We start from the raw sequence: 22,260 nt of genomic DNA, 5'->3' as shown, positions 1-22,260 counted from the left end.
CACACGCGACCTTGTAGCACTGCCCGCATGCCGCGCCGTCGTTGAACATCAGCGTGCTCAGCGCCGCCGTGTGCGTCCCGTACCCCGTCGAGTAGAGGTTGCCGTACCCGCACGCGCCTCCTGCAATGAAAGCTTATACGCTGTGATAATTTGCACAGTTTTAGCATGTGCAAAAGAATTTGTAAGCTGGATCGTTACCCATCGTGCCGGAGGCATCAGCGCCGCCGTAGAACGTCGCATGCGCCCTCTGCCATGTGACGGCCGGTGCCGCGGCCACGGCGAACGCACAACCCACCGTGAGCAGCACCAGTGCAGCACCTCGAGCTGGAGCCGCCCGCGCCATGGTGTATATATCTCGGTCGTCGGATGCCCTCAAGAATCCTGCTGCGTCTGTATGTGTCCTTGCTTTATCGCCCCTGGCAAAAATGCAAGTGGATTGGCTTCTAGGTCTAAGCTGATGGGTGATGGAGGATCTTGTAACTAATGCTTGCGGATGTATATATAACCAGGCTTTACTTGGATCGAATGGTGGCTGCAGAATTCAGCAAGGCCATCACGAGGATGACCGAGTGAAGCAGCTGGTAGAGTGCACATCCGCATGGCGGTGCAGCCGGTCCGCGCGCAAGACATGTCAGCATAGTTAAAAAAACCAGACCGGTGATGGAACCGGTGACATCGCCGGTTCAGGTTTTTATCGGTCAGACCGCTGGTTCATCGGCTCATTTGCTGGTTTTTAAGCCATAAAAATAGGTCAAATATATTATGTTTCTATCCTTTGACAACTAAGTTGGATGGGCAAGTTGCTTGTTTGACCAAATGGTGACGTCGACCTGTTTCTATTGGCGGTCGGTCCGGTTGTTAAGCTATATATGCATGCCAGTCTTTGGTTGACATTTTTCAGTATCACTATCAGAGAGGGCGTTTGCTTGACTTTCTGAATGTGAAAGCGGACCTCGTTTGCTGTGCTCCCATGCCTACGAAAGGATGCCTCCTCTGTTTCTTGATCCTGCACTGCACCTGGTCCTCACTGTCGGTGGATATAGCGCAGTTCGTCCGGAAAGAAACCTTGAGTTGTCGTCAAGGCAAATCTACACAATTCCATCCATACGTCATTTTTTAATCAAAATAAATAAATTCATACGCCAATTTTCCTTTTCAAGCACGGGACTATGCACATCATCGTATTATGTCCAACCCACAATTATGCTCGTTGCCTTTTTCGGTTTCGCAAATAATATTTAGTAAAAATACCAAAGCTTTAAATAGCTGCCTATGGCAACGCTAAATTGCACTATAGCACACTAAATGACGCTAAACGGATTAGCGTGATGCTCCTCCAAACAATATAGCACCAAGATAGCATGCTATTTAAATCTATAAATAAAAATATATGAATGATTAAGATATTATGTAAATATTTATCAGAAAATTTTATAGTACTACTTCTCATGGAAAATAATATATTTTGTAAATATGTCACCTATAATAATTGGAAAAGTTAGACTACAAGCATACCGAAGACTGGTGCCACCAAGTTTCAAGATTGGAAAAACTCAACACATGTCTCACTATTGATAAGAATGTTGCCTCACACTAAACGATAGTATTTGTATTACTAAGACACTAGTGCATCAAACTTGGGATTTATTCATGGTGGGAGGTATAACCACCCTCCTATAACCATCCATCCACTAGCTGGTTCTCATCATAATTCAAATTATGAATGCCTAATACTCACGTTTACAAGCACACATTCAAGCTTCACAATGTTTTTACAGATATAGTGCATGTCTATTTGAGTTGCTCACTCACGTGGGTTGGAGGATGGTGGGGTAACCAAAGGAAACTAAACGAAATATGTAAGTTAGACAGATGTACATGAATACGATAGGGGCGGTCAGACAATAATCTGTGTTGCAGCAGAGGGAGAAGGTGCGAAACACAAATATATCTTGCATTAAAATTACTATGCACACCACTTGAATAGTGCGGGAGCTATATCTCGCTTAGAGCAAGATGATAGCCCCTTCGCCTGAAAATTTACGATGCACGAATAGGTCAGTCGAGTATAATGTGTTCGCTCCTTCTTCCGTTTTATCGCTGTTTATTTCTTTTTTCCCTTTTCTTTTCTTTTTTCGTTTTATTTTATTTTCCTTTTTTATTTATTTTCCATTTTTCTTTGGGTTTTTTGTTCTTCATTATGCTTCGGTTCTTTTGTTTCTTCCTCTCTTTACTTGTTTTCTTTTATTCATTTTACTTTTATGCACTGGGTTTTTTCCTCTTTATTTTTCACCGTTTTCTTTGTTTCTTTATTGGCTTTTCATCAGTTTTGTTTCTTTCCTGGTTTTCATCGGGTTTTTTTTTCTGTTCTTCTTCCTTTTCTTCTTTTTGTATCTTTCTTGTTATTCATTGACATTCTTCTTTTTTGTTTTTTCTCAATTTTCACTATTTATTGTACATTTTGCAAGGTTTCCTATGGTTATTTATTCTTCTTTTCATTTCTTTTGTATCTTTTTTGTTTCCTTGGTTTCCTCTTTTGTTCATATGAAAAAATGTTGACCCTGTTTTTTAAAAATGTTAAAAGGGTATATAATTTTTTATCTTGTATACAAAAAAATGCAGAAAGTACATTAAGTGAAAAATACACATCAAAAACATATATGAAAATAATTTAATTGAGTAATTCGAAAATGTGAAGCATGTATATAAAAATGTTTCTGATGTATACAAAGAATGTACATTTTGTGTAAGAAAAGTTTTATTGCCATTAACAAATGTTTAACACATATCAACATTTTTTATACACATATAACATTTTTTAAAAGATGATCAACAATTTTCAATACATGGTTCGCATTTTTCATTACAATGATTAAAATTTATTTCGAATACATGTTTGATGTGTACCTTTTCCATAATCATTATACATTTTATATATACATCTAATTTTTTTATTTTATATAGGTTTAACATTTTCCAAGTACATGATTCAATTTTTTGTAATGTCAATTAAATTTTCTGAATCGCGTGGACATTTTAAAAATGTTACAAACATTTTTGTTTCATATGCTATCAACATATTTGATATACATTTCAAACATTTATTTTTATACGCTCAAAGTTTTGAAATATATGATTATTTTTTTAATAATATTGCAATATACTTTTGGAAACATGTGAAAATATTTAAAGTGTCACAAACTTTTTTTAATATGCTATAGATATTTTTCTCTGAATTAAGCTACTTTTGCTTTACATTGTGTTATGATTTTTTCAAATGCGTGATTCTTTATGTTTCTAAATATATGTGTTTCACAATATTTTCTAAAATAATCATAACAAAATAGGAAAACCAACAAAGTTAAAAACAGGAGAAACACGAGCCTGACTGGAACCTACCTTGACCGGCCCATTTGCGACGCCCTGACGTGAGCGGTTGCTCCATCTCGCGTCAGTCGATGTATAGCCGCGCCCCTCAAACAGCCCGAGAGCTATGTCTCGCATTAAGCGAGACGGTAGCAGCTCTCGCTGAAGCATCTGCAATAAAGGGCCGGCCCATTAGCGAATATATGTAACACAAGAGGAAATAGGGAGGAATAAGAGAGCTCCCAGGAATAATCGATCCTGGGTAGCTCGATGGTGGGTGGATCTTCTAACCATTGCACCAAGGTCAGATTAGTGTTAAGATAGGAGCCGTGATCAACTAGAGGAAAAAAACCCGTTTTTTCAGTTTTCTCCATTGTTTCATTTCTTTTGGTTTGCTTTTCGTATTTCTTCGTCGATCTTTATTTTTTTGCGTTGTTATACTTCGTTCTCTTTTGTTTTGTTTTGTTCTTTTGGTTTCTCTTTGTTTCTACTACCTCCGCCCGGGTTTATTAGGCTTCATTGTGTTTTGGAGCCAACTTTGACCATCTATTTGACTAAAAATGTATTGTTGAATTTGTATTTGAGAGAGGTTTATATGACATAATTTTTGTGACGTATAATATATATAGTATTAGTTAAATTCATGGTCAAACTTTAGCTCAAAATAAAAGGGGCATAATAAACCTGGACAGAGGGAGTATCATTCATGGTTTTTATCCGTTTATCTTTTCTTTCTCATTCTTCTTCCTTTTTTCTTCAGTTTTTTGTTTTCTTTCTTGGTTTTCAATTTTTTGGTCTTTTATTGGTTTCCATAGTTTTCCAATTCTTTTTCTCATTCGTTTCTTTGCTTTTATTTTTTGTATTCTCTTTTCATCGGTTTATTTTCGATTTTCATTGTTTCTTCTTATTTCTTTCTTTTGCTTTTCATTCTACATTTTCCTATATGTCAAGAACATTTTTCTAATACACATTTAACATTTTACAAATACAAGTTTAACATTTTCTGAAAACATGGTCAACATATTTTCAAGACACATTTTTAATATGCTATAAACATTTTTTTATGAATTAAGCTACTTTTGTTTTACATTGTGTTAAGATTTTTAAAATGCATGCTTTTTTATGTTTCTAAATATATGTGTTTTACAATATTTTCTAAAATAAAATAAAAAAATAGAAAAGGAATAAAGGTAAAAACATGAGAAAGACGAACCTGCTTGGAACCTGCCCTGGCTGGCCCATTTCCGACGCCCTGACGTGAGTGGTCGGTCCAGCTGGCGTCAGTCGATGTATAGCCACGCCCGTCAAACAACCCGAGAACTATATCTCACATTAAGTGAGACGGTAGCAGCTCTCGCTGAAGCATCCACAATAAAGGGTCGGCTGATACGTCTCCAACGTATCTACAATTTTTGATTGTTCCATGCTATTATATTATCATTCTTGAATGTTTTACATTCATTTTATAGCAACTTTATATCATTTTTTGGGACTAACCTATTTGAAGGAAATATGCCCTAGAGGCAATAATAAAGTTTTTATTTATATTTCCTTATATCATGATAAATATTTATTATTTATGCTAAAATTGTATTAACCGGAAACTTAGTACATGTGTGAATACATAGACAAACAGAGTGTCCCCAGTATGCCTCTACTTGACTAGCTCGTTAATCAAAGATGGTTAAGTTTCCTAACCATAGACATGTGTTGTCATTTGATCAATGGGATCACATCATTAGAGAATGATGTGATGGACAAGAACCATCCGTTAGCTTAGCATTATGATCGTTTAGTTTATTGCTATTGCTTTCTTCATAACTTATACATGTTCCTCTAACTATGTAATTATGCAACTCCCGAATACCGGAGGAACACTTAGTGTGCTATCAAACGTCACAACGTAACTAGGTGATTATAAAGATGCTCTACAGGTGTCTTCGATGGTGTTTGTTGAGTTGGCATAGATCGAGATTAGGATTTGTCACTCCGATTGTTGGAGAGGTATCTCTGGGCCCTCTCGGTAATGCACATCACTATAAGCCTTGCAAGCAATGTGACTAATGAGTTAGTTGCGGGATGATGCATTACGGAACGAGTAAAGAGACTTGCCGGTAACGAGATTGAACTAGGTATGATGATACCGACGATCGAAACTCGGGCAAGTAACATACCGATGACAAAGGGAACAACGTATGTTGTTATGCGGTTTGACCGATAAAGATCTTCGTAGAATATGTAGGAGCCAATATGAGCATCCAGGTTCCGCTATTGGTTATTGACCAGAGATGTGTCTCTGTCATGTCTACATAGTTCTCGAACCCGTAGGGTCCGCACGCTTAACGTTCGATGACGATTTGTATTATGAGTTATGTGATTTGATGACCGAAGTTTGTTCGGAGTCCTGGATGAGATCACGGACATGAGAAGGAGTCTCGAAATGGTCGAGAGGTAAATATATACTGGAAAGTTATATTCGGACACCGGAATGGTTTCGGAAGTATCGGATAAGTTTCGGAGTACCGGGAGGTTACCGGAACCCCCCGGGAAGTAATGGGCCTTAATGGGCCTTAGAGGAAATGAGAGAAGGGCCTCGAGGGGTGGCCGCGCACCCCCCATGGCTGGTCCGAATTGGACTGGGAGGGGGCGGCGCCCCCCTCTTTCCTTCTCCCCTCCTTCTCCTAGTTGGAATAGGAAGGGGGGGGGGCGAATCCTACTTGGACCGGGAGTCCAAGTAGGACCCCCCCCTTGGCGCCCCCCCTTGGGCCCGCCTCCTCTTCCCCCCTCCTTTATATACATGGGAGGGGGGCACCCCAAAGACACACCAAGTCTTCTCTTAGCCGTGTGCGGTGCCCCGCACCACAGTTACACACCTCGGTCATATCATTGTAGTGCTTAGGCGAAGCCCTGCGCCGGTAACTTCATCATCACCGTCGCCTCGTGCTGACAGAACTCTCCCTTGGCCTCAACTGGATCAAGAGTTCGAGGGACGTTATCGAGCTGAACGTGTGCTAAACACGGAGGTGCCGTACGTTCGGTGCTTGGATCGGTTGGATCGTGAAGACGTTCGACTACATCAACCGCGTTACTAAACGCTTCCGCTTTCGGTCTACGAGGGTACGTGGACACACTCTCCCCACTCATTTCTATGCTTCTCCTAGATAGATCTTGCGTGATTGTAGGATTTTTTTTGAAATACTACGTTCCCCAACAGTGGCATCCGAGCCAGGTCTATGCGTAGATGTTATATGCACGAGTAGAACACAAAGAGTTGTGGGTGATAATAGTCATACTGCTTACCACCAACGTTTTACTTTGATTCGGCGATATTGTTGGATGAAGCGGCCCGGACCGACATTACATGACCGCGTTCATGAGTCTGGTTTTACCGACGTGCTTCGCACACAGGTGGCTAGCGGGTGTCAGTTTCTCCAACTTTAGTTGAATCGAGTTTGACTACGGCCGGTCCTTGTTGAAGGTTAAAACAACACACTTGACGAAAAATCGTTATGGTTTTGATGCGTAGGTAAGAACGGTTCTTGCTAGAAGCCCATAGCAGCCACGTAAAACTTGCAACAACAAAGTAGAGGACGTCTAACTTGTTTTTGTAGGGCATGTTGGAATGTGATATGGTCAAGACGTGATGAGATATAAATTGTTGTGTATGAGATGATTATGTTTTGTAACCGTTATCGGCAACTGGCAGGAGCCTTATGGTTGTCGCTTTATTGTGTGAAATGCAATTGCCATGTAATTGCTTTACTTTATCACTAATTAAGCGGTAGCGATAGTCGTAGAAGCAATAGTTGGCGATACAACAACGATGCTACGATGGAGATCAAGGTGTCAAGCTGGTGACGATGGAGATCATGATGGTGCTTTGGTGACGAAGATCAAAGGCACAAGATGATGATGGCCATATCATGTCATATTTTGATTGCATGTGATGTTTATCTTTTATGCATCTTATTTTGCTTAGTTCGGCGGTAGCATTATAAGATGATCCCTCACTAAATTTCAAGGTATAAGTGTTCTCCCTGAGTATGCACCGTTGCTACAGTTCGTCGTGCCGAGACACCATGTGATGATCGGGTGTGATAAGCTCTACGTTCACATACAACGGGTGCAAGCCAGTTTTGCACACGCAGAATACTCGGGTTAAACTTGACGAGCCTATCATATGCAGATATGGCCTCGGAACACTGAGATCGAAAGATCGAACGTGAATCATAAAGTAGATATGATCAACATAGTGATGTTCACCATTGAAAAGTACTCCATCTCACGTGATGATCGGACATGGTTTAGTTGATATGGATCACGTGATCATTTAGATGACTAGAGGGATGTCTATATAAGTGGGAGTTCTTAAGTAATAGGATTAATTTAACTTTAATTTATCATGAACTTAGTACCTGATAGTTTTTGCATATCTATGTTGTTGTAGATCAATGGCCCGTGCTACCGTTTCTTTGAATTTTAATGCGTTCCTAGAAAAAGCTAAGTTGAAAGATGATGGTAGCAACTACACGGACTGGGTCCGTAACTTGAGGATTATCCTCATTGCTGCATAGAAGAATTACATCATGGAAGCACCGCTAGGTGCAAGACCCGGTGCAGGAGCAACACCGGACGTTATGAATGTCTGGCAGAGCAAAGCTGAGGACTACTCGATAGTTCAGCGTGCCATGCTTTACGGCTTAAATCGGGACTTCAACGACGTTTTGAACGTCATGGAGCATATGAGGTCTTCCAGGAGTTGAAGTTAATATTTCAAGAAAAATGCCCGAATTGAGAGATATGAAGTCTCCAATAAGTTCTATAGCTGCAAGATGGAGGATAGTTCTGTTAGTGAACATATACTCAGAATGTCTGGGTACCAAAACCACTTGACTCAACTGGGAGTTAATCTTCCTAATGATAGTGTCATTGACAGAGTTCTTCAGTCACTGCCACCAAGCTACAAAAGCTTCGTGATGAACTATAATATGCAAGGGATGGATAAGACAATTCCCGAGCTCTCCGCGATGCTAAAGGCTGCGGAGGTAGAAATCAAGAAAGAGCATCAAGTGTTGATGGTTAACAAGACCACTAGTTTCAAGAAAAAGGGCAAAGGGAAGAAGGGGAACTTCAAGAAGAACGGCAAGCAAGTTGCTGCTCAAGTGAAGAAGCCCAAGTCTGGACCTAAGCCTGAGACTGAGTGCTTCTACTACAAAGGAACTGGTCACTGGAAGCGGAACTGCCCCAAGTATTTGGCAGATAAGAAGGATGGCAAAGTGAAAGGTATATTTGATATACATGTTATTGATGTGTATCTTACTAATGCTCGTAGTAGCGCCTGTGTATTTGATACTGGTTCTGTTACTCATATTTGCAACTCGAAACAGGAGCTACGGATTTAGCGAAGATTGGCTAAGGACGAGGTGACGATGCGCGTGGGAAATGGTTCCAAAGTCGATGTGATGGCCGTCGGCACGCTACCTCTACATCTACCTTCGGGATTAGTTTTAGACCTGAATAATTGTTATTTGGTGCCAGCGTTAAGTATGAACATTATATCTGGATCTTGTTTGATGCGAGATGGTTATTCATTTAAATCAGAGAATAATGGTTGTTCTATTTGAAGGAAATATGCCCTAGAGGCAATAATAAAGTTGTTATTTATATTTCCTTATATCATGATAAATGTTTATTGTTCATGCTAGAATTGTATTAACCGAAAACTTAGTACATGTGTGAATACATAGACAAACAGAGTGTCACTAGTATGCCTCTACTTGACTAGCTCGTTGAATCAAAGATGGTTAAGTTTCCTAGCCATAGACATGAGATGTCATTTGATTAACGGGATCACATTATTAGAGAATGATGTGATTGACTTGACCCATTCTGTTAGCTTAGCAATTGATCGTTTAGTTTGTTTCTATTGCTTTCTTCATGACTTATACATGTTCCTACGACTATGAGATTATGCAACTCCCGAATACCGGAGGAACACTTAGTGTGCTATCAAACGTCACAACGTAACTGGGTGATAATAAAGATGCTCTACAGGTGTCTCCTGTTGGGAATCGTAGCATAATTTTAAAATTTTCCTACGCTCACCAAGATGCATCTATGGAGTATACTAGCAACGAGGGGAAGGGAGTGCATCTACATACCCTTGTAGATCGCGAGCGGAAGCGTTCCAATGAACGTGGATGACGGAGTCGTACTCGCCGTGATCCAAATCACCGATGACCGAGTGCCGAACGGACGGCACCTCCGCGTTCAACACACGTACGGTGCAGCGACGTCTCCTCCTTCTTGATCCAGCAAGGGGGAAGGAGAGGTTGATGGAGATCCAGCAGCACGACGGCGTGGTGGTGGATGTAGCGGGTCTCGGCAGGGCTTCGCCGAGCTTCTGCGAGACGGAGAGGTGTAGCAGGGGAGGATGGAGGCGCCCAAGGCTGTAATCTTGCTGCCCTCCCTCCCCCCTTTATATAGGCCCCCTTGGGAGGGGGGGGGGGGGGGCGCCGGCCAAACCCATCTAGGGTGGGGGCGGCGGCCAAGGGGGGTGCCTTGCCCCCCAAGGCAAGTGGGAAGCCCCCCACCCTAGGGTTTGCAACCCTAGGCGCAAGGGGGGAGGCCCATGGGGGGGGGCGCCCAGCCCACTAGGGGCTGGTTCCCTTCCCACTTCAGCCCACGGGGCCCTCCGGGATAGGTGGCCCCACCCGGTGGACCCCCGGGACCCTTCCGGTGGTCCCGGTACAATACCGGTAACCCCCGAAACTTTCCCGGTGGCCGAAACTTGACTTCCTATATATAATTCTTCACCTCCGGACCATTCCGGAACCTCTCGTGGCATCCGGGATCTCATCCGGGACTCCGAACAACTTTCGGGTTTCCGCATACACATATCTCTACAACCCTAGCGTCACCGAACCGTGTGTAGACCCTACGGGTTCGGGAGACATGCAGACATGACCGAGACGCCTCTCCGGTCAATAACCAACAGCGGGATCTGGATACCCATGTTGGCTCCCACATGTTCCACAATGATCTCATCGGATGAACCACGGTGTCGAGGATTCAATCAATCCCGTATGCAATTCCCTTTGTTAATCGGTATGTTACTTGCCCGAGATTCGATCGTCGGTATCCCAATACCTTGTTCAATCTCGTTACCGGCAAGTCTCTTTACTCGTACCGCAATGCATGATCCCGTGACTAACGCCTTAGTCACATAGAGCTCATTATGATGATGCATTACCGAGTGGGCCCAGAGATACCTCTCCGTCACACGGAGTGACAAATCCCAGTCTCGATCCGTGCCAACCCAACAGACACTTTCGGAGATACCCGTAGTGCACCTTTATAGTCACCCAATTATGTTGTGACGTTTGGCACACCCAAAGCACTCCTACGGTATCCGGGAGTTGCACGATCTCATGGTCTGAGGAAAAGATACTTGACATTGGAAAAGCTCTAGCAAACGAAACTACACGATCTTTTATGCTATGCTTAGGATTGGGTCTTGTCCATCACATCATTCTCCTAATGATGTGATCCCGTTATCAATGACATCCAATGTCCATAGTCAGGAAACCATGACTATCTGTTGATCAACAAGCTAGTCAAGTAGAGGCTTACTAGGGACACGTTGTGGTGTATGTATTCACACATGTATTACGATTTTCGGACAATACAATTATAGCATGAATAATAGACAATTACCATGAACAAAAAAATATAATAATAACCATTTATTATTGCCTCTAGGGCATATTTCCAATAGTCTCCCACTTGCACTAGAGTCAATAATCTAGTTACATTGTGATGAATCGAACACCCATTGCGTCCTGGTGTTGATCATGTTTTGCTCTAGGGAGAGGTTTAGTCAATGGATCTGCTACATTCAGGTCCGTATGTACTTTACAAATATCTATGTCTCCATTTTGAACACTTTCACGAATGGAGTTGAAGCGACGCTTGATATGCCTGGTCTTCCTGTGAAACCTGGGCTCCTTCGCAAGAGCAATAGCTCCAGTGTTGTCACAGAAGAGAGTCATCGGGCCCGACGCATTGGGAATCACCCCTAGGTCGGTAATGAACTCCTTCATCCAGACTGCTTCCTGTGCTGCCTCCGAGGCTGCCATGTACTCCGCTTCACATGTAGATCCCGCCACGACGCTTTGCTTGCAACTGCACCAGCTTACTGCTCCTCTATTCAAAATATACACGTATCCGGTCTGTGACTTCGAGTCATCCAGATCTGTGTCGAAGCTAGCGTCGACGTAACCCTTTACGACGAGCTCTTCGTCACCTCCATAAACGAGAAACATATCCTTAGTCCTTTTCAGGTACTTTAGGATATTCTTGACCGCTGTCCAGTGTTCCATGCCGGGATTACTTTGGTACCTTCCTACCAAACTTACGGCAAGGTTTACATCAGGTCTGGTACACAGCATGGCATACATAATAGACCCTATGGCCGAGGCATAGGGGATGACACTCATCTTTTCTATATCTTCTGCCGTGGTCGGGCATTGAGCCATGCTCAATTGCACACCTTGCAATACAGGCAAGAACCCCTTCTTGGACTGATCCATATTGAACTTCTTCAATATCTTGTCAAGGTATGTACTCTGTGAAAGACCAATGAGGCATCTCGATCTATCTCTATAGATCTTGATGCCTAATATATAAGCAGCTTCTCCAAGGTCCTTCATTGAAAAACACTTATTCAAATAGGTCTTTATACTTTCCAAGAATTCTATATCATTTCCCATCAACAGTATGTCATCCACATATAATATGAGAAATGCTACAGAGCTCCCACTCACTTTCTTGTAAACACAGGCTTCTCCATAAGTCTGTGTAAACCCAAACGCTTTGATCATCTCATCAAAGCGAATGTTCCAACTCCGAGATGCTTGCACCAGCCCATAGATTGAGCGCTGGAGCTTGCATACTTTGTTAGCATTCTTAGGATCGACAAAACCTTCCGGCTGCATCATATACAATTCTTCCTTAAGGAAGCCATTAAGGAATGCCGTTTTGACGTCCATCTGCCATATCTCATAATCATAGTATGCGACAGTTGCTAACATGATTCGGACGGACTTCAGCTTCGCTACGGGTGAGAAAGTCTCATCGTAGTCAACCCCTTGAACTTGTCGATAACCCTTAGCGACAAGTCGAGCCTTATAGATGGTCACATTACCATCCGCGTCCGTCTTCTTCTTAAAGATCCATTTATTTTCTATGGCTCGCCGATCATCGGGCAAGTCAGTCAAAGTCCATACTTCGTTTTCATACATGGATCCTATCTCGGATTCCATGGCTTCCAGCCATTTGTCGGAATCCGGGCCCGCCATCGCTTCTTCATAGTTCGAAGGTTCACCGTTGTCTAACAACATGATTTCCAGGACAGGGTTGCCGTACCATTCTGGTGCGGAACGTGTCCTTGTGGACCTACGAAGTTCAGTGGCAACTTGATCCGAAGCTTCATGATCATCATCATTAACTTCCTCCCCAGTCGGTGTAGGCACCACAGGAACATTTTCCCGCGCTGCGCTACTTTCCGGTTCGGAAGGGGTGACTATCACCTCATCAAGTTCTACTTTCCTCCCACTCAATTCTTTCGAGAGAAACTCCTTCTCCAGAAAGGACCCGTTCTTGGCAACGAAGATCTTGCCTTCGGATCTGAGGTAGAAGGTATACCCAATAGTTTCCTTAGGGTATCCTATGAAGACGCATTTTTCCGACTTGGGTTCGAGCTTTTCAGGTTGAAGTTTCTTGACATAAGCATCGCATCCCCAAACTTTTAGAAACGACAGCTTAGGTTTCTTCCCAAACCATAATTCATACGGTGTCGTCTCAACGGATTTCGACGGAGCCCTATTTAAAGTGAATGCGGCAGTCTCTAAAGCATAACCCCAAAATGAGAGCGGTAGATCGGTAAGAGACATCATAGATCGCACCATATCCAATAGAGTGCGATTACGACGTTCGGACACACCGTTTCTCTGAGGTGTTCCAGGCGGCGTGAGTTGTGAAACTATTCCACATTTCCTTAAGTGTGTACCAAATTCGTGACTTAAATATTCTCCACCACGATCTGATCGTAAGAATTTTATTTTCCTGTCACGTTGATTCTCAACTTCACTCTGCAATTCCTTGAACTTTTCAAAGGTTTCAGACTTGTGTTTCATTAGGTAGACATACCCATATCTACTTAAATCATCAGTGAGAGTGAGAACATAACGATATCCTCCGCGAGCCTCAACACTCATTGGACCGCACACATCGGTATGTATGATTTCCAATAAGTTGGTTGCTCGCTCCATTGTTCCGGAGAACGGAGTCTTGGTCATCTTACCCATGAGGCATGGTTCGCACGTGTCAAATGATTCGTAATCAAGAGACTCCAAAAGTCCATCTGCATGGAGCTTCTTCATGCGCTTGACACCAATGTGACCAAGGCGGTAGTGCCATAAGTATGTGGGACTATCGTTATCAACTTTACATCTTTTGGTATTCACACTATGAACATGTGTAACATCACGTTCGAGATTCATCAAAAATAAACCATTGACCAGCGGGGCATGACCATAAAACATATCTCTCAAATAAATAGAACAACCATTATTCTCGGATTTAAATGAGTAGCCATCTCGAATTAAACGAGATCCAGATACAATGTTCATGCTCAAAGCTGGCACTAAATAACAATTATTGAGGTTTAAAACTAATCCCGTGGGTAGATGCAGAGGTAGCGTGCCGACGACGATCACATCGACCTTGGAACCATTCCCGACGCGCATTGTCACCTCGTCCTTCGCCAGTCTCCGTTTATTCCGTAGTTCCTGTTTTGAGTTACAAATATGAGCAACCGCACCGGTATCAAATACCCAGGAGCTACTACGAGTACTGGTAAGGTACACATCAATTACATGTATATCACATATACCTTTGGTGTTGCCGGCCTTCTTTTCCGCTAAGTATTTGGGGCAGTTCCGCTTCCAGTGACCACTTCCCTTGCAATAAAAGCACTCAGTTTCAGGCTTGGGTCCATTCTTTGTCTTCTTCCCAGTAACTGGTTTACCGGGCGCGACAACTCCCTTGCCGTCCTTCTTGAAGTTCTTCTTACCCTTGCCCTTCTTGAACTTAGTGGCTTTATTCACCATCAACACTTGATGTTCTTTTCTGATCTCTACCTCAGCTGATTTCAGCATTGAATATACCTCAGGAATGGTCTTTTCCATCCCCTGCATATTGTAATTCATCACAAAGCTCTTGAAGCTTGGTGGAAGCGACTGAAGGATTCTGTCAATGACCGCGTCATCAGGGAGATTAACTCCCAGCTGAGTCAAGCGGTTGTGCAACCCAGACATTCTGAGTATGTGCTCACTTACAGAACTATTTTCCTCCATTTTACAGCTGAAGAACTTGTCGGAGACTTCATATCTCTCGACCCGGGCATGAGCTTGGAAAACCAATTTCAGCTCCTCGAACATCTCATATGCTCCATGTTTCTCAAAACGCTTTTGGAGACCCGGTTCTAGGCTGTAAAGCATGCCGCACTGAACGAGGGAGTAATCATCAGCACGTTGCTGCCAAGCGTTCATAACGTCTTGGTTCTGTGGGATTGGTGCATCACCTAGCGGTGCCTCTAAGACATAATCTTTCTTGGCTACTATGAGGATGATCCTCAGGTTCCGGACCCAGTCCGTATAGTTGCTGCCATCATCTTTCAGCTTGGTTTTCTCTAGAAACGCGTTGAAATTGAGGACAACGTTGGCCATTTGATCTACAAGACATAGTGTAAAGATTTTAGACTAAGTTCATGATAATTAAGTTCATCTAATCAAATTATTTAATGAACTCCCACTCAGATAGACATCCCTCTAGTCATCTAAGTGTTACATGATCCGATTTTAACTAGGCCGTGTCCGATCATCATGTGAGACGGACTAGTCAAGATCGGTGAACATCTCCATGTTGATCGTATCTTCTATACAACTCATGCTCGACCTTTCGGTCCTCCGTGTTCCGAGGCCATGTCTGTACATGCTAGGCTCGTCAAGTCAACCTAAGTGTATTGCGTGTGTTCCGAGGCCATGTCTGTACATGCTAGGCTCGTCAACACCCGTTGTATTCGAACGTTAGAATCTATCACACCTGATCATCACGTGGTGCTTCAAAACAACGAACCTTCGCAACGGTGCACAGTTAGGGTGAACACTTTCTTGAAATTATTATAAGGGATCATCTTACTTACTACCATCGTTCTAAGCAAATAAGATGCAAAAACATGATAAACATCACATGCAATCAAATAGTGACATGATATGGCCAATATCATTATGCTCCTTTGATCTCCATCTTCGGGGCACCATGATCATCTTCGTCACCGGCATGACACCATGATCTCCATCATTGTGTCTTCATGAAGTCGTCACACCAACGATTACTTCTACTTCTATGGCTAACACGTTTAGCAACAAAGTAAAGTAATTTACATGGCGTTATTCAATGACACGCAGGTCATACAAAATAATAAAGACAACTCCTATGGCTCCTGCCGGTTGTCATACTCATCGACATGCAAGTCGTGATTCCTATTACAAGAATATGATCAATCTCATACATCACATATATCATTCATCACATCTTCTGGCCATATCATATCACATAGCACTTGCTGCAAAAACAAGTTAGACGTCCTCTAATTGTTGTTGCAAGTTTTTACGTGGTTTGTAGGTTTCTAGCAAGAACGTTTTCTTACCTACGTATGACCATAACGTGATTTGCCAATTTCTATTTACCCTTCATAAGGACCCTTTTCATCGAATCCGTTCCGACTAAAGTAGGAGAGACAGACACCCGCTAGCCACCTTATGCAACTAGTGCATGTCAATCGGTGGAATCTGTCTCACGTAAGCGTACGTGTAAGGTCGGTCCGGGCCGCTTCATCCTACAATACCGCCGAAACAAGAAAAGACTAGTAGCGGCAAGAAGAATTGGCAAACTCAACGCCCACAACTGCTTTGTGTTCTACTCGTGCATAGTAACTACGCATAGGCCTGGCTCATGATGCCACTGTTGGGAATCGTAGCATAATTTTAAAATTTTCCTACGCTCACCAAGATGCATCTATGGAGTATACTAGCAACGAGGGGAAGGGAGTGCATCTACATACCCTTGTAGATCGCGAGCGGAAGCGTTCCAATGAACGTGGATGACGGAGTCGTACTCGCCGTGATCCAAATCAGCGATGACCGAGTGCCGAACGGACGGCACCTCCGCGTTCAACACACGTACGGTGCAGCGACGTCTCCTCCTTCTTGATACAGCAAGGGGGAAGGAGAGGTTGATGGAGATCCAGCAGCACGACGGCGTGGTGGTGGATGTAGCGGGTCTCGGCAGGGCTTCGCCGAGCTTCTGCGAGACGGAGAGGTGTAGCAGGGGAGGATGGAGGCGCCCAAGGCTGTGATCTTGCTGCCCTCCCTCCCCCCTTTATATAGGCCCCCTTGGGAGGGGGGGGGGGGCGCCGGCCAAACCCATCTAGGTTGGGGGCGGCGGCCAAGGGGGGTGCCTTGCCCCCCAAGGCAAGTGGGAAGCCCCCCACCCTAGGGTTTGCAACCCTAGGCGCAAGGGGGGAGGCCCATGGGGGGCGCCCAGCCCACTAGGGGCTGGTTCCCTTCCCACTTCAGCCCACGGGGCCCTCCGGGATAGGTGGCCCCACCCGGTGGACCCCCGGGACCCTTCCGGTGGTCCCGGTACAATACCGGTAACCCCCGAAACTTTCCCGGTGGCCGAAACTTGACTTCCTATATATAATTCTTCACCTCCGGACCATTCCGGAACCTCTCGTGGCGTCCGGGATCTCATCCGGGACTCCGAACAACTTTCGGGTTTCCGCATACACATATCTCTACAACCCTAGCGTCACCGAACCTTAAGTGTGTAGACCCTACGGGTTCAGGAGACATGCAGACATGACCGAGACGCCTCTCCGGTCAATAACCAACAGCGGGATCTGGATACCCATGTTGGCTCCCACATGTTCCACAATGATCTCATCGGATGAACCACGGTGTCGAGGATTCAATCAATCCCGTATGCAATTCCCTTTGTTAATCGGTATGTTACTTGCCCGAGATTCGATCGTCGGTATCCCAATACCTTGTTCAATCTCGTTACCGGCAAGTCTCTTTACTCGTACCGCAATGCATGATCCCGTGACTAACGCCTTAGTCACATAGAGCTCATTATGATGATGCATTACCGAGTGGGCCCAGAGATACCTCTCCGTCACACGGAGTGACAAATCCCAGTCTCGATCCGTGCCAACCCAACAGACACTTTCGGAGATACCCGTAGTGCACCTTTATAGTCACCCAATTATGTTGTGACGTTTGGCACACCCAAAGCACTCCTACGGTATCCGGGAGTTGCACGATCTCATGGTCTGAGGAAAAGATACTTGACATTGGAAAAGCTCTAGCAAACGAAACTACACGATCTTTTATGCTATGCTTAGGATTGGGTCTTGTCCATCACATCATTCTCCTAATGATGTGATCCCGTTATCAATGACATCCAATGTCCATAGTCAGGAAACCATGACTATCTGTTGATCAACAAGCTAGTCAAGTAGAGGCTTACTAGGGACACGTTGTGGTGTATGTATTCACACATGTATTACGATTTTCGGACAATACAATTATAGCATGAATAATAGACAATTACCATGAACAAAAAAATATAATAATAACCATTTATTATTGCCTCTAGGGCATATTTCCAACCGATGGTGTTTGTTGAGTTGGCATAGATCGAGATTAGGATTTGTCACTCCGAGTATCGGAGAGGTATCTCTGGGCCCTCTCGGTAATACACATCACTATAAGCCTTGCAAGCAACATGACTAATGATTTAGTTACGGGATGATGCATTACGAAACGAGTAAAGAGACTTGCCGGTAACGAGATTGAACTAGGTATTGAGATACCGACGATTGAATCTCGGGCAAGTAACATACCGATGACAAAGGGAACAACGTATGTCGTTATGTGATAACCCACAAGTATAGGGGATCAATTGTAGCATCTTTCGATAAGTAAGAGTGTCGAACCAAACGAGGAGCTAAAGGTAGAACAAATATTCCCTCAAGTTCTATCGACCACCGATACAACTCTACGCACGCTTAACGTTCGCTTTACCTAGAATAAGTATGAAACTAGAAGTACTTTGTAGGTGTTGTGGGACAGGTTTGCAAGATAATAAAGAGTACGTAAATAAAAAGTAGGGGCTGTTTATGTAAAGAAGCAATAAAGTTAGTATAGCGAGTGTGGAAAAGTGGTGGTAGGAGTTGTGAAATTGTCCCTAAGCAATTGACTACTTTACTAGACCGATAGCAAGTTTTATGTGGGAGAGGCCACTGCTAGCATGTCATCTCTAACTTGGAATTCTATGCACTTATGATTGGAACAATTAGCAAGCATCCGCAACTACTAACGTTCATTAAGGTAAAACCCAACCATAGCATTAAGATATATTGGTCCCCCTTCAATCCCGTATGCATCAATTTCTATGCTAGGTTGAAGCTTCTGTCACTCTTGCCCTCCAATACATAGTCCTATCAACATACAACTAACCCTATGGTGTGATCCACGCGCGCGCTCATATGATGGGCACCAAAGGACAGCAACATAACCACAAGCAAATTAAACCAATCATAGCAATTCATCAATCACCGATAGGACAACGAAAATCTACTCATACATCATAGGATGGCAACACATCATTGGATAATAATATGAAGCCTAAAGCACCATGTTCAAGTAGAGGGTACAGCGGGTTGCGGGAGAGTGGACCGCTGTAGATAAATGGGGGAAGGTGATGGAGATGTTGGTGAAGATGATGGAGGTGTTGGTGTAGATCGCGGTGATGATGATGGCCCTGGCAGCGTTCCGGCGCCACCGGAAGCGAGGGGGAGAGAGCCCCCCTCCTTCTTCTTCTTCCTTGACCTTCTACCTAGGTGGGAGAAGAGTTTCCCCTCTGGTCCATGGTCTCCATGGCGTGGGAGGGGCGAGAGCCCCTCCGAGATTGGATCTGTCTCTCTGTCTCTCTCTGTTTCTGCGTTCTCAGATCTGGCCTTTCACCGTTTCTTTTATAACCGGAGATCCGTAACTCCGATTGGGCTAAATTTTGGACACGATCTCTATCCAGAAATTAGCTTTCTTGCGGCGAAAGAAGGGCTCTAACCGCCTTAAGGGGTGGCCACTAGGGTCCAGGGCGCGCCCCCTGCCTCGTGGCCCCCTCGGGCATCGTATCGCGTTGATTCTTCTTCCCAAAAATCACAAATATTCCAAAAAAATCTCCGTCAGTTTTTATCCCGTTTGGACTCCGTTTGATATGGATTTTCTGCGAAACAAAAAACATGCAACAAACAGGAACTGGCACTGGGCACTGGATCAATATCTTAGTCCCAAAAATAGTATAAAAAGTTGCCAAAAGTATATGAAAGTTGTATAATATTGGCATGGAACAATCAAAAATTATAGATACGACGGAGACGTATCAGCATCCCCAAGCTTAATTCATGCTCGTCCTGGAGTAGGTAAATGATAAAAAAGATAATTTTTGATGTGGAATGCTACCTAGCATAATCTTGATCACATAATCTAATCATGGCATGAATATTAAGAAACGAGTGATTCAAAGCAATAGTCTATCATTTGACATTAAGACAATAATACTTCAAGCATACTAACCAAGCAATTATGTCTTATCAAAATAACATAGCCAAAGAAATCTCAGCCCTACAAAATCATATAGTCTGGCTATGCTCCATCTTCACCACACAAAGCATTCAAATCATGCACAACCCCGATGACAAGCCGAGCAATTGGTTCATACTTTTTAACGCGCTTCAGCCTTTTCAACCCTCACGCAATACATGAGCGCAAGCCATGGACATAGCACTATGGGTGGAATAGAGTATGATGATGGAGGTTTGTGTGAGAAGACAAAAAAGGAGAAAGTCTCACATCGACGCGGCTAATCAACGGGCTATGGAGATGCCCATCAATTGATGTCAATGTGAGGAGTAGAGATTGCCATGCAACAAATGCACTAGAGCTATAAGTGTATGAAAGCTCAAACTGAAACTAAGTGAGTGTGCATCCAACTTGCTTGCTCATGAAGACCTAGGGCATTTGAGGAAGCCCATCATTGGAATATACAAGCCAAGTTCTATAATGAAAATTCCCACTAGTATATGAAAGTGATAACTCAATAAACTCTCTATATCAGGAACATGGTGCTACTCTGAAGCACAAGTGTGGTAAAAGGATAGTAACATTGCCCCTTCTCTCTTTTTCTCTCATTTTTTTGTTTTTTTGGGCCTTCTCTTTTTTTGGCCTTTCTCTTTTTTTTTGTCCGGAGTCTCATCCCGACTTGTGGGGGAATCATAGTCTCCATCATCCTTTCCTCACCGGGACAATGCTCTAATAATGATGATCATCACACTTTTATTTACTTACAACTCAATATTACAACTCGATACTAGAACAAAGATATGACTCTATATGAATGCCTCTGGCGGTGTACCGGGATGTGCAATGATCTAGCGTAGCAATGACATCAAAAAAGGGACAAGCCATGAAAACATCATGCTAGCTATCTTACGATCATGCAAAGCAATATGACAATAAATTCTCAAGTCATGTATATGATGATGATGGAAGTTGCATGGCAATATATCTCGGAATGGCTATGCAAATGCCATGACAGGTAGGTATGGTGGCTGTTTTGAGAAAGATATAATGAGGCTTATGTGTGATAGAGCGTATCGTATCACGGGGTTTGGATGCACCGGCGAAGTTTGCACCAACTCTCGAGGTGAGAAAGGGCAATGCACGGTACCGAAGAGGCTAGCAATGATGGAAGGGTGAGAGTGCGTATAATCCATGGACTCACATTAGTCATAAAGAACTCATATACTTATTGCAAAAGTTTATTGGCCCTCGAAGCAAAGTACTACTACGCATGCCCCTAGGGGGATAGATTGGTAGGAAAAGACCATCGCTCGTCCCCGACCGCCACTCATAAGGAAGACAATCAATAAATACCTCATGCTCCAACTTCGCTACATAACGGTTCACCATACGTGCATGCTACGGGACTTGCAAACCTCAACACAAGTATTTCTCAATTTCACAATTACTCAACTAGCACGACTCTAATATCACCACCTTTATATCGCAAAACTATTGCAAGGAATCAAACATATCATATTCAATGATCTACAAGTTTTATGTAGGATTTTATGACTAACCATGTGAATGACAAATTCCTGTCATCTCTGTAAATAGATATAAGTGAAGCAAGAGAGTTTAATTCTTTCTAAAAAATATATGCCCACGCTCTAACAAATATAAGTGAAGCAAAAGAGCATTCTACAAATGGCGGTGTTCTATGTGAAGAGAAACAGGCAATCCAAACTTCAAATGATACAAGTGAAGCACATGAAGCATTATATAAAGCCATACTCAAAAAATATAAGTGAAGTGCAATGAGCATTCTATAAATAAACCATGGACTATCTCATACCAGCATGGTGCATAAAAGAAAAGTGAAAACTAAATGCAAAAGACGCTCCAAGATTTGTACATATCGCATGAACGAAACAAATCCGAAAACATACCGATACTTGTTGAAGAAAGAGGGGATGCCTTCCGGGGCATCCCCAAGCCTAGACGCTTGAGTATCCTTGAATATTTACTTGGGGTGCCTTGGGCATCCCCAAGCTTGAGCTCTTGCCTCTCCTTCTTGTCCTCACATCGACACATCCTCGATCATCGAACACTTCATCCACACAAAACTTCAACAAAAAACTCG

The 22,260-nt window shown here is 43.3% G+C and overlaps 1 protein-coding gene across 1 annotated transcript in view; it reads right to left on the bottom strand.

Annotated features, from left to right (window-relative positions):
• Nucleotides 1-343, bottom strand: part of LOC109743111 (expansin-A24-like) — a 990-nt gene extending 647 nt beyond the window's left edge. Inside the window, exons 1-2 of the mRNA XM_020302194.2 lie at nucleotides 199-343; nucleotides 1-120 (exon numbers count right to left, since the gene is read on the bottom strand). The exon at nucleotides 1-120 is cut by the window's left edge and continues 205 nt beyond it. Coding sequence (XP_020157783.1) covers nucleotides 1-120; nucleotides 199-343 — 265 coding nt within the window. The remainder of the gene's footprint in view (nucleotides 121-198) is intronic.
• Nucleotides 344-22,260: the final 21,917 nt, after the last annotated feature.

This window comes from Aegilops tauschii, chromosome 7, assembly GCF_002575655.3.
Source record: "Aegilops tauschii subsp. strangulata cultivar AL8/78 chromosome 7, Aet v6.0, whole genome shotgun sequence".
NCBI lineage: Eukaryota > Viridiplantae > Streptophyta > Magnoliopsida > Poales > Poaceae > Aegilops > Aegilops tauschii.
This window is presented reverse-complemented; position numbering and strand designations above follow the sequence as displayed.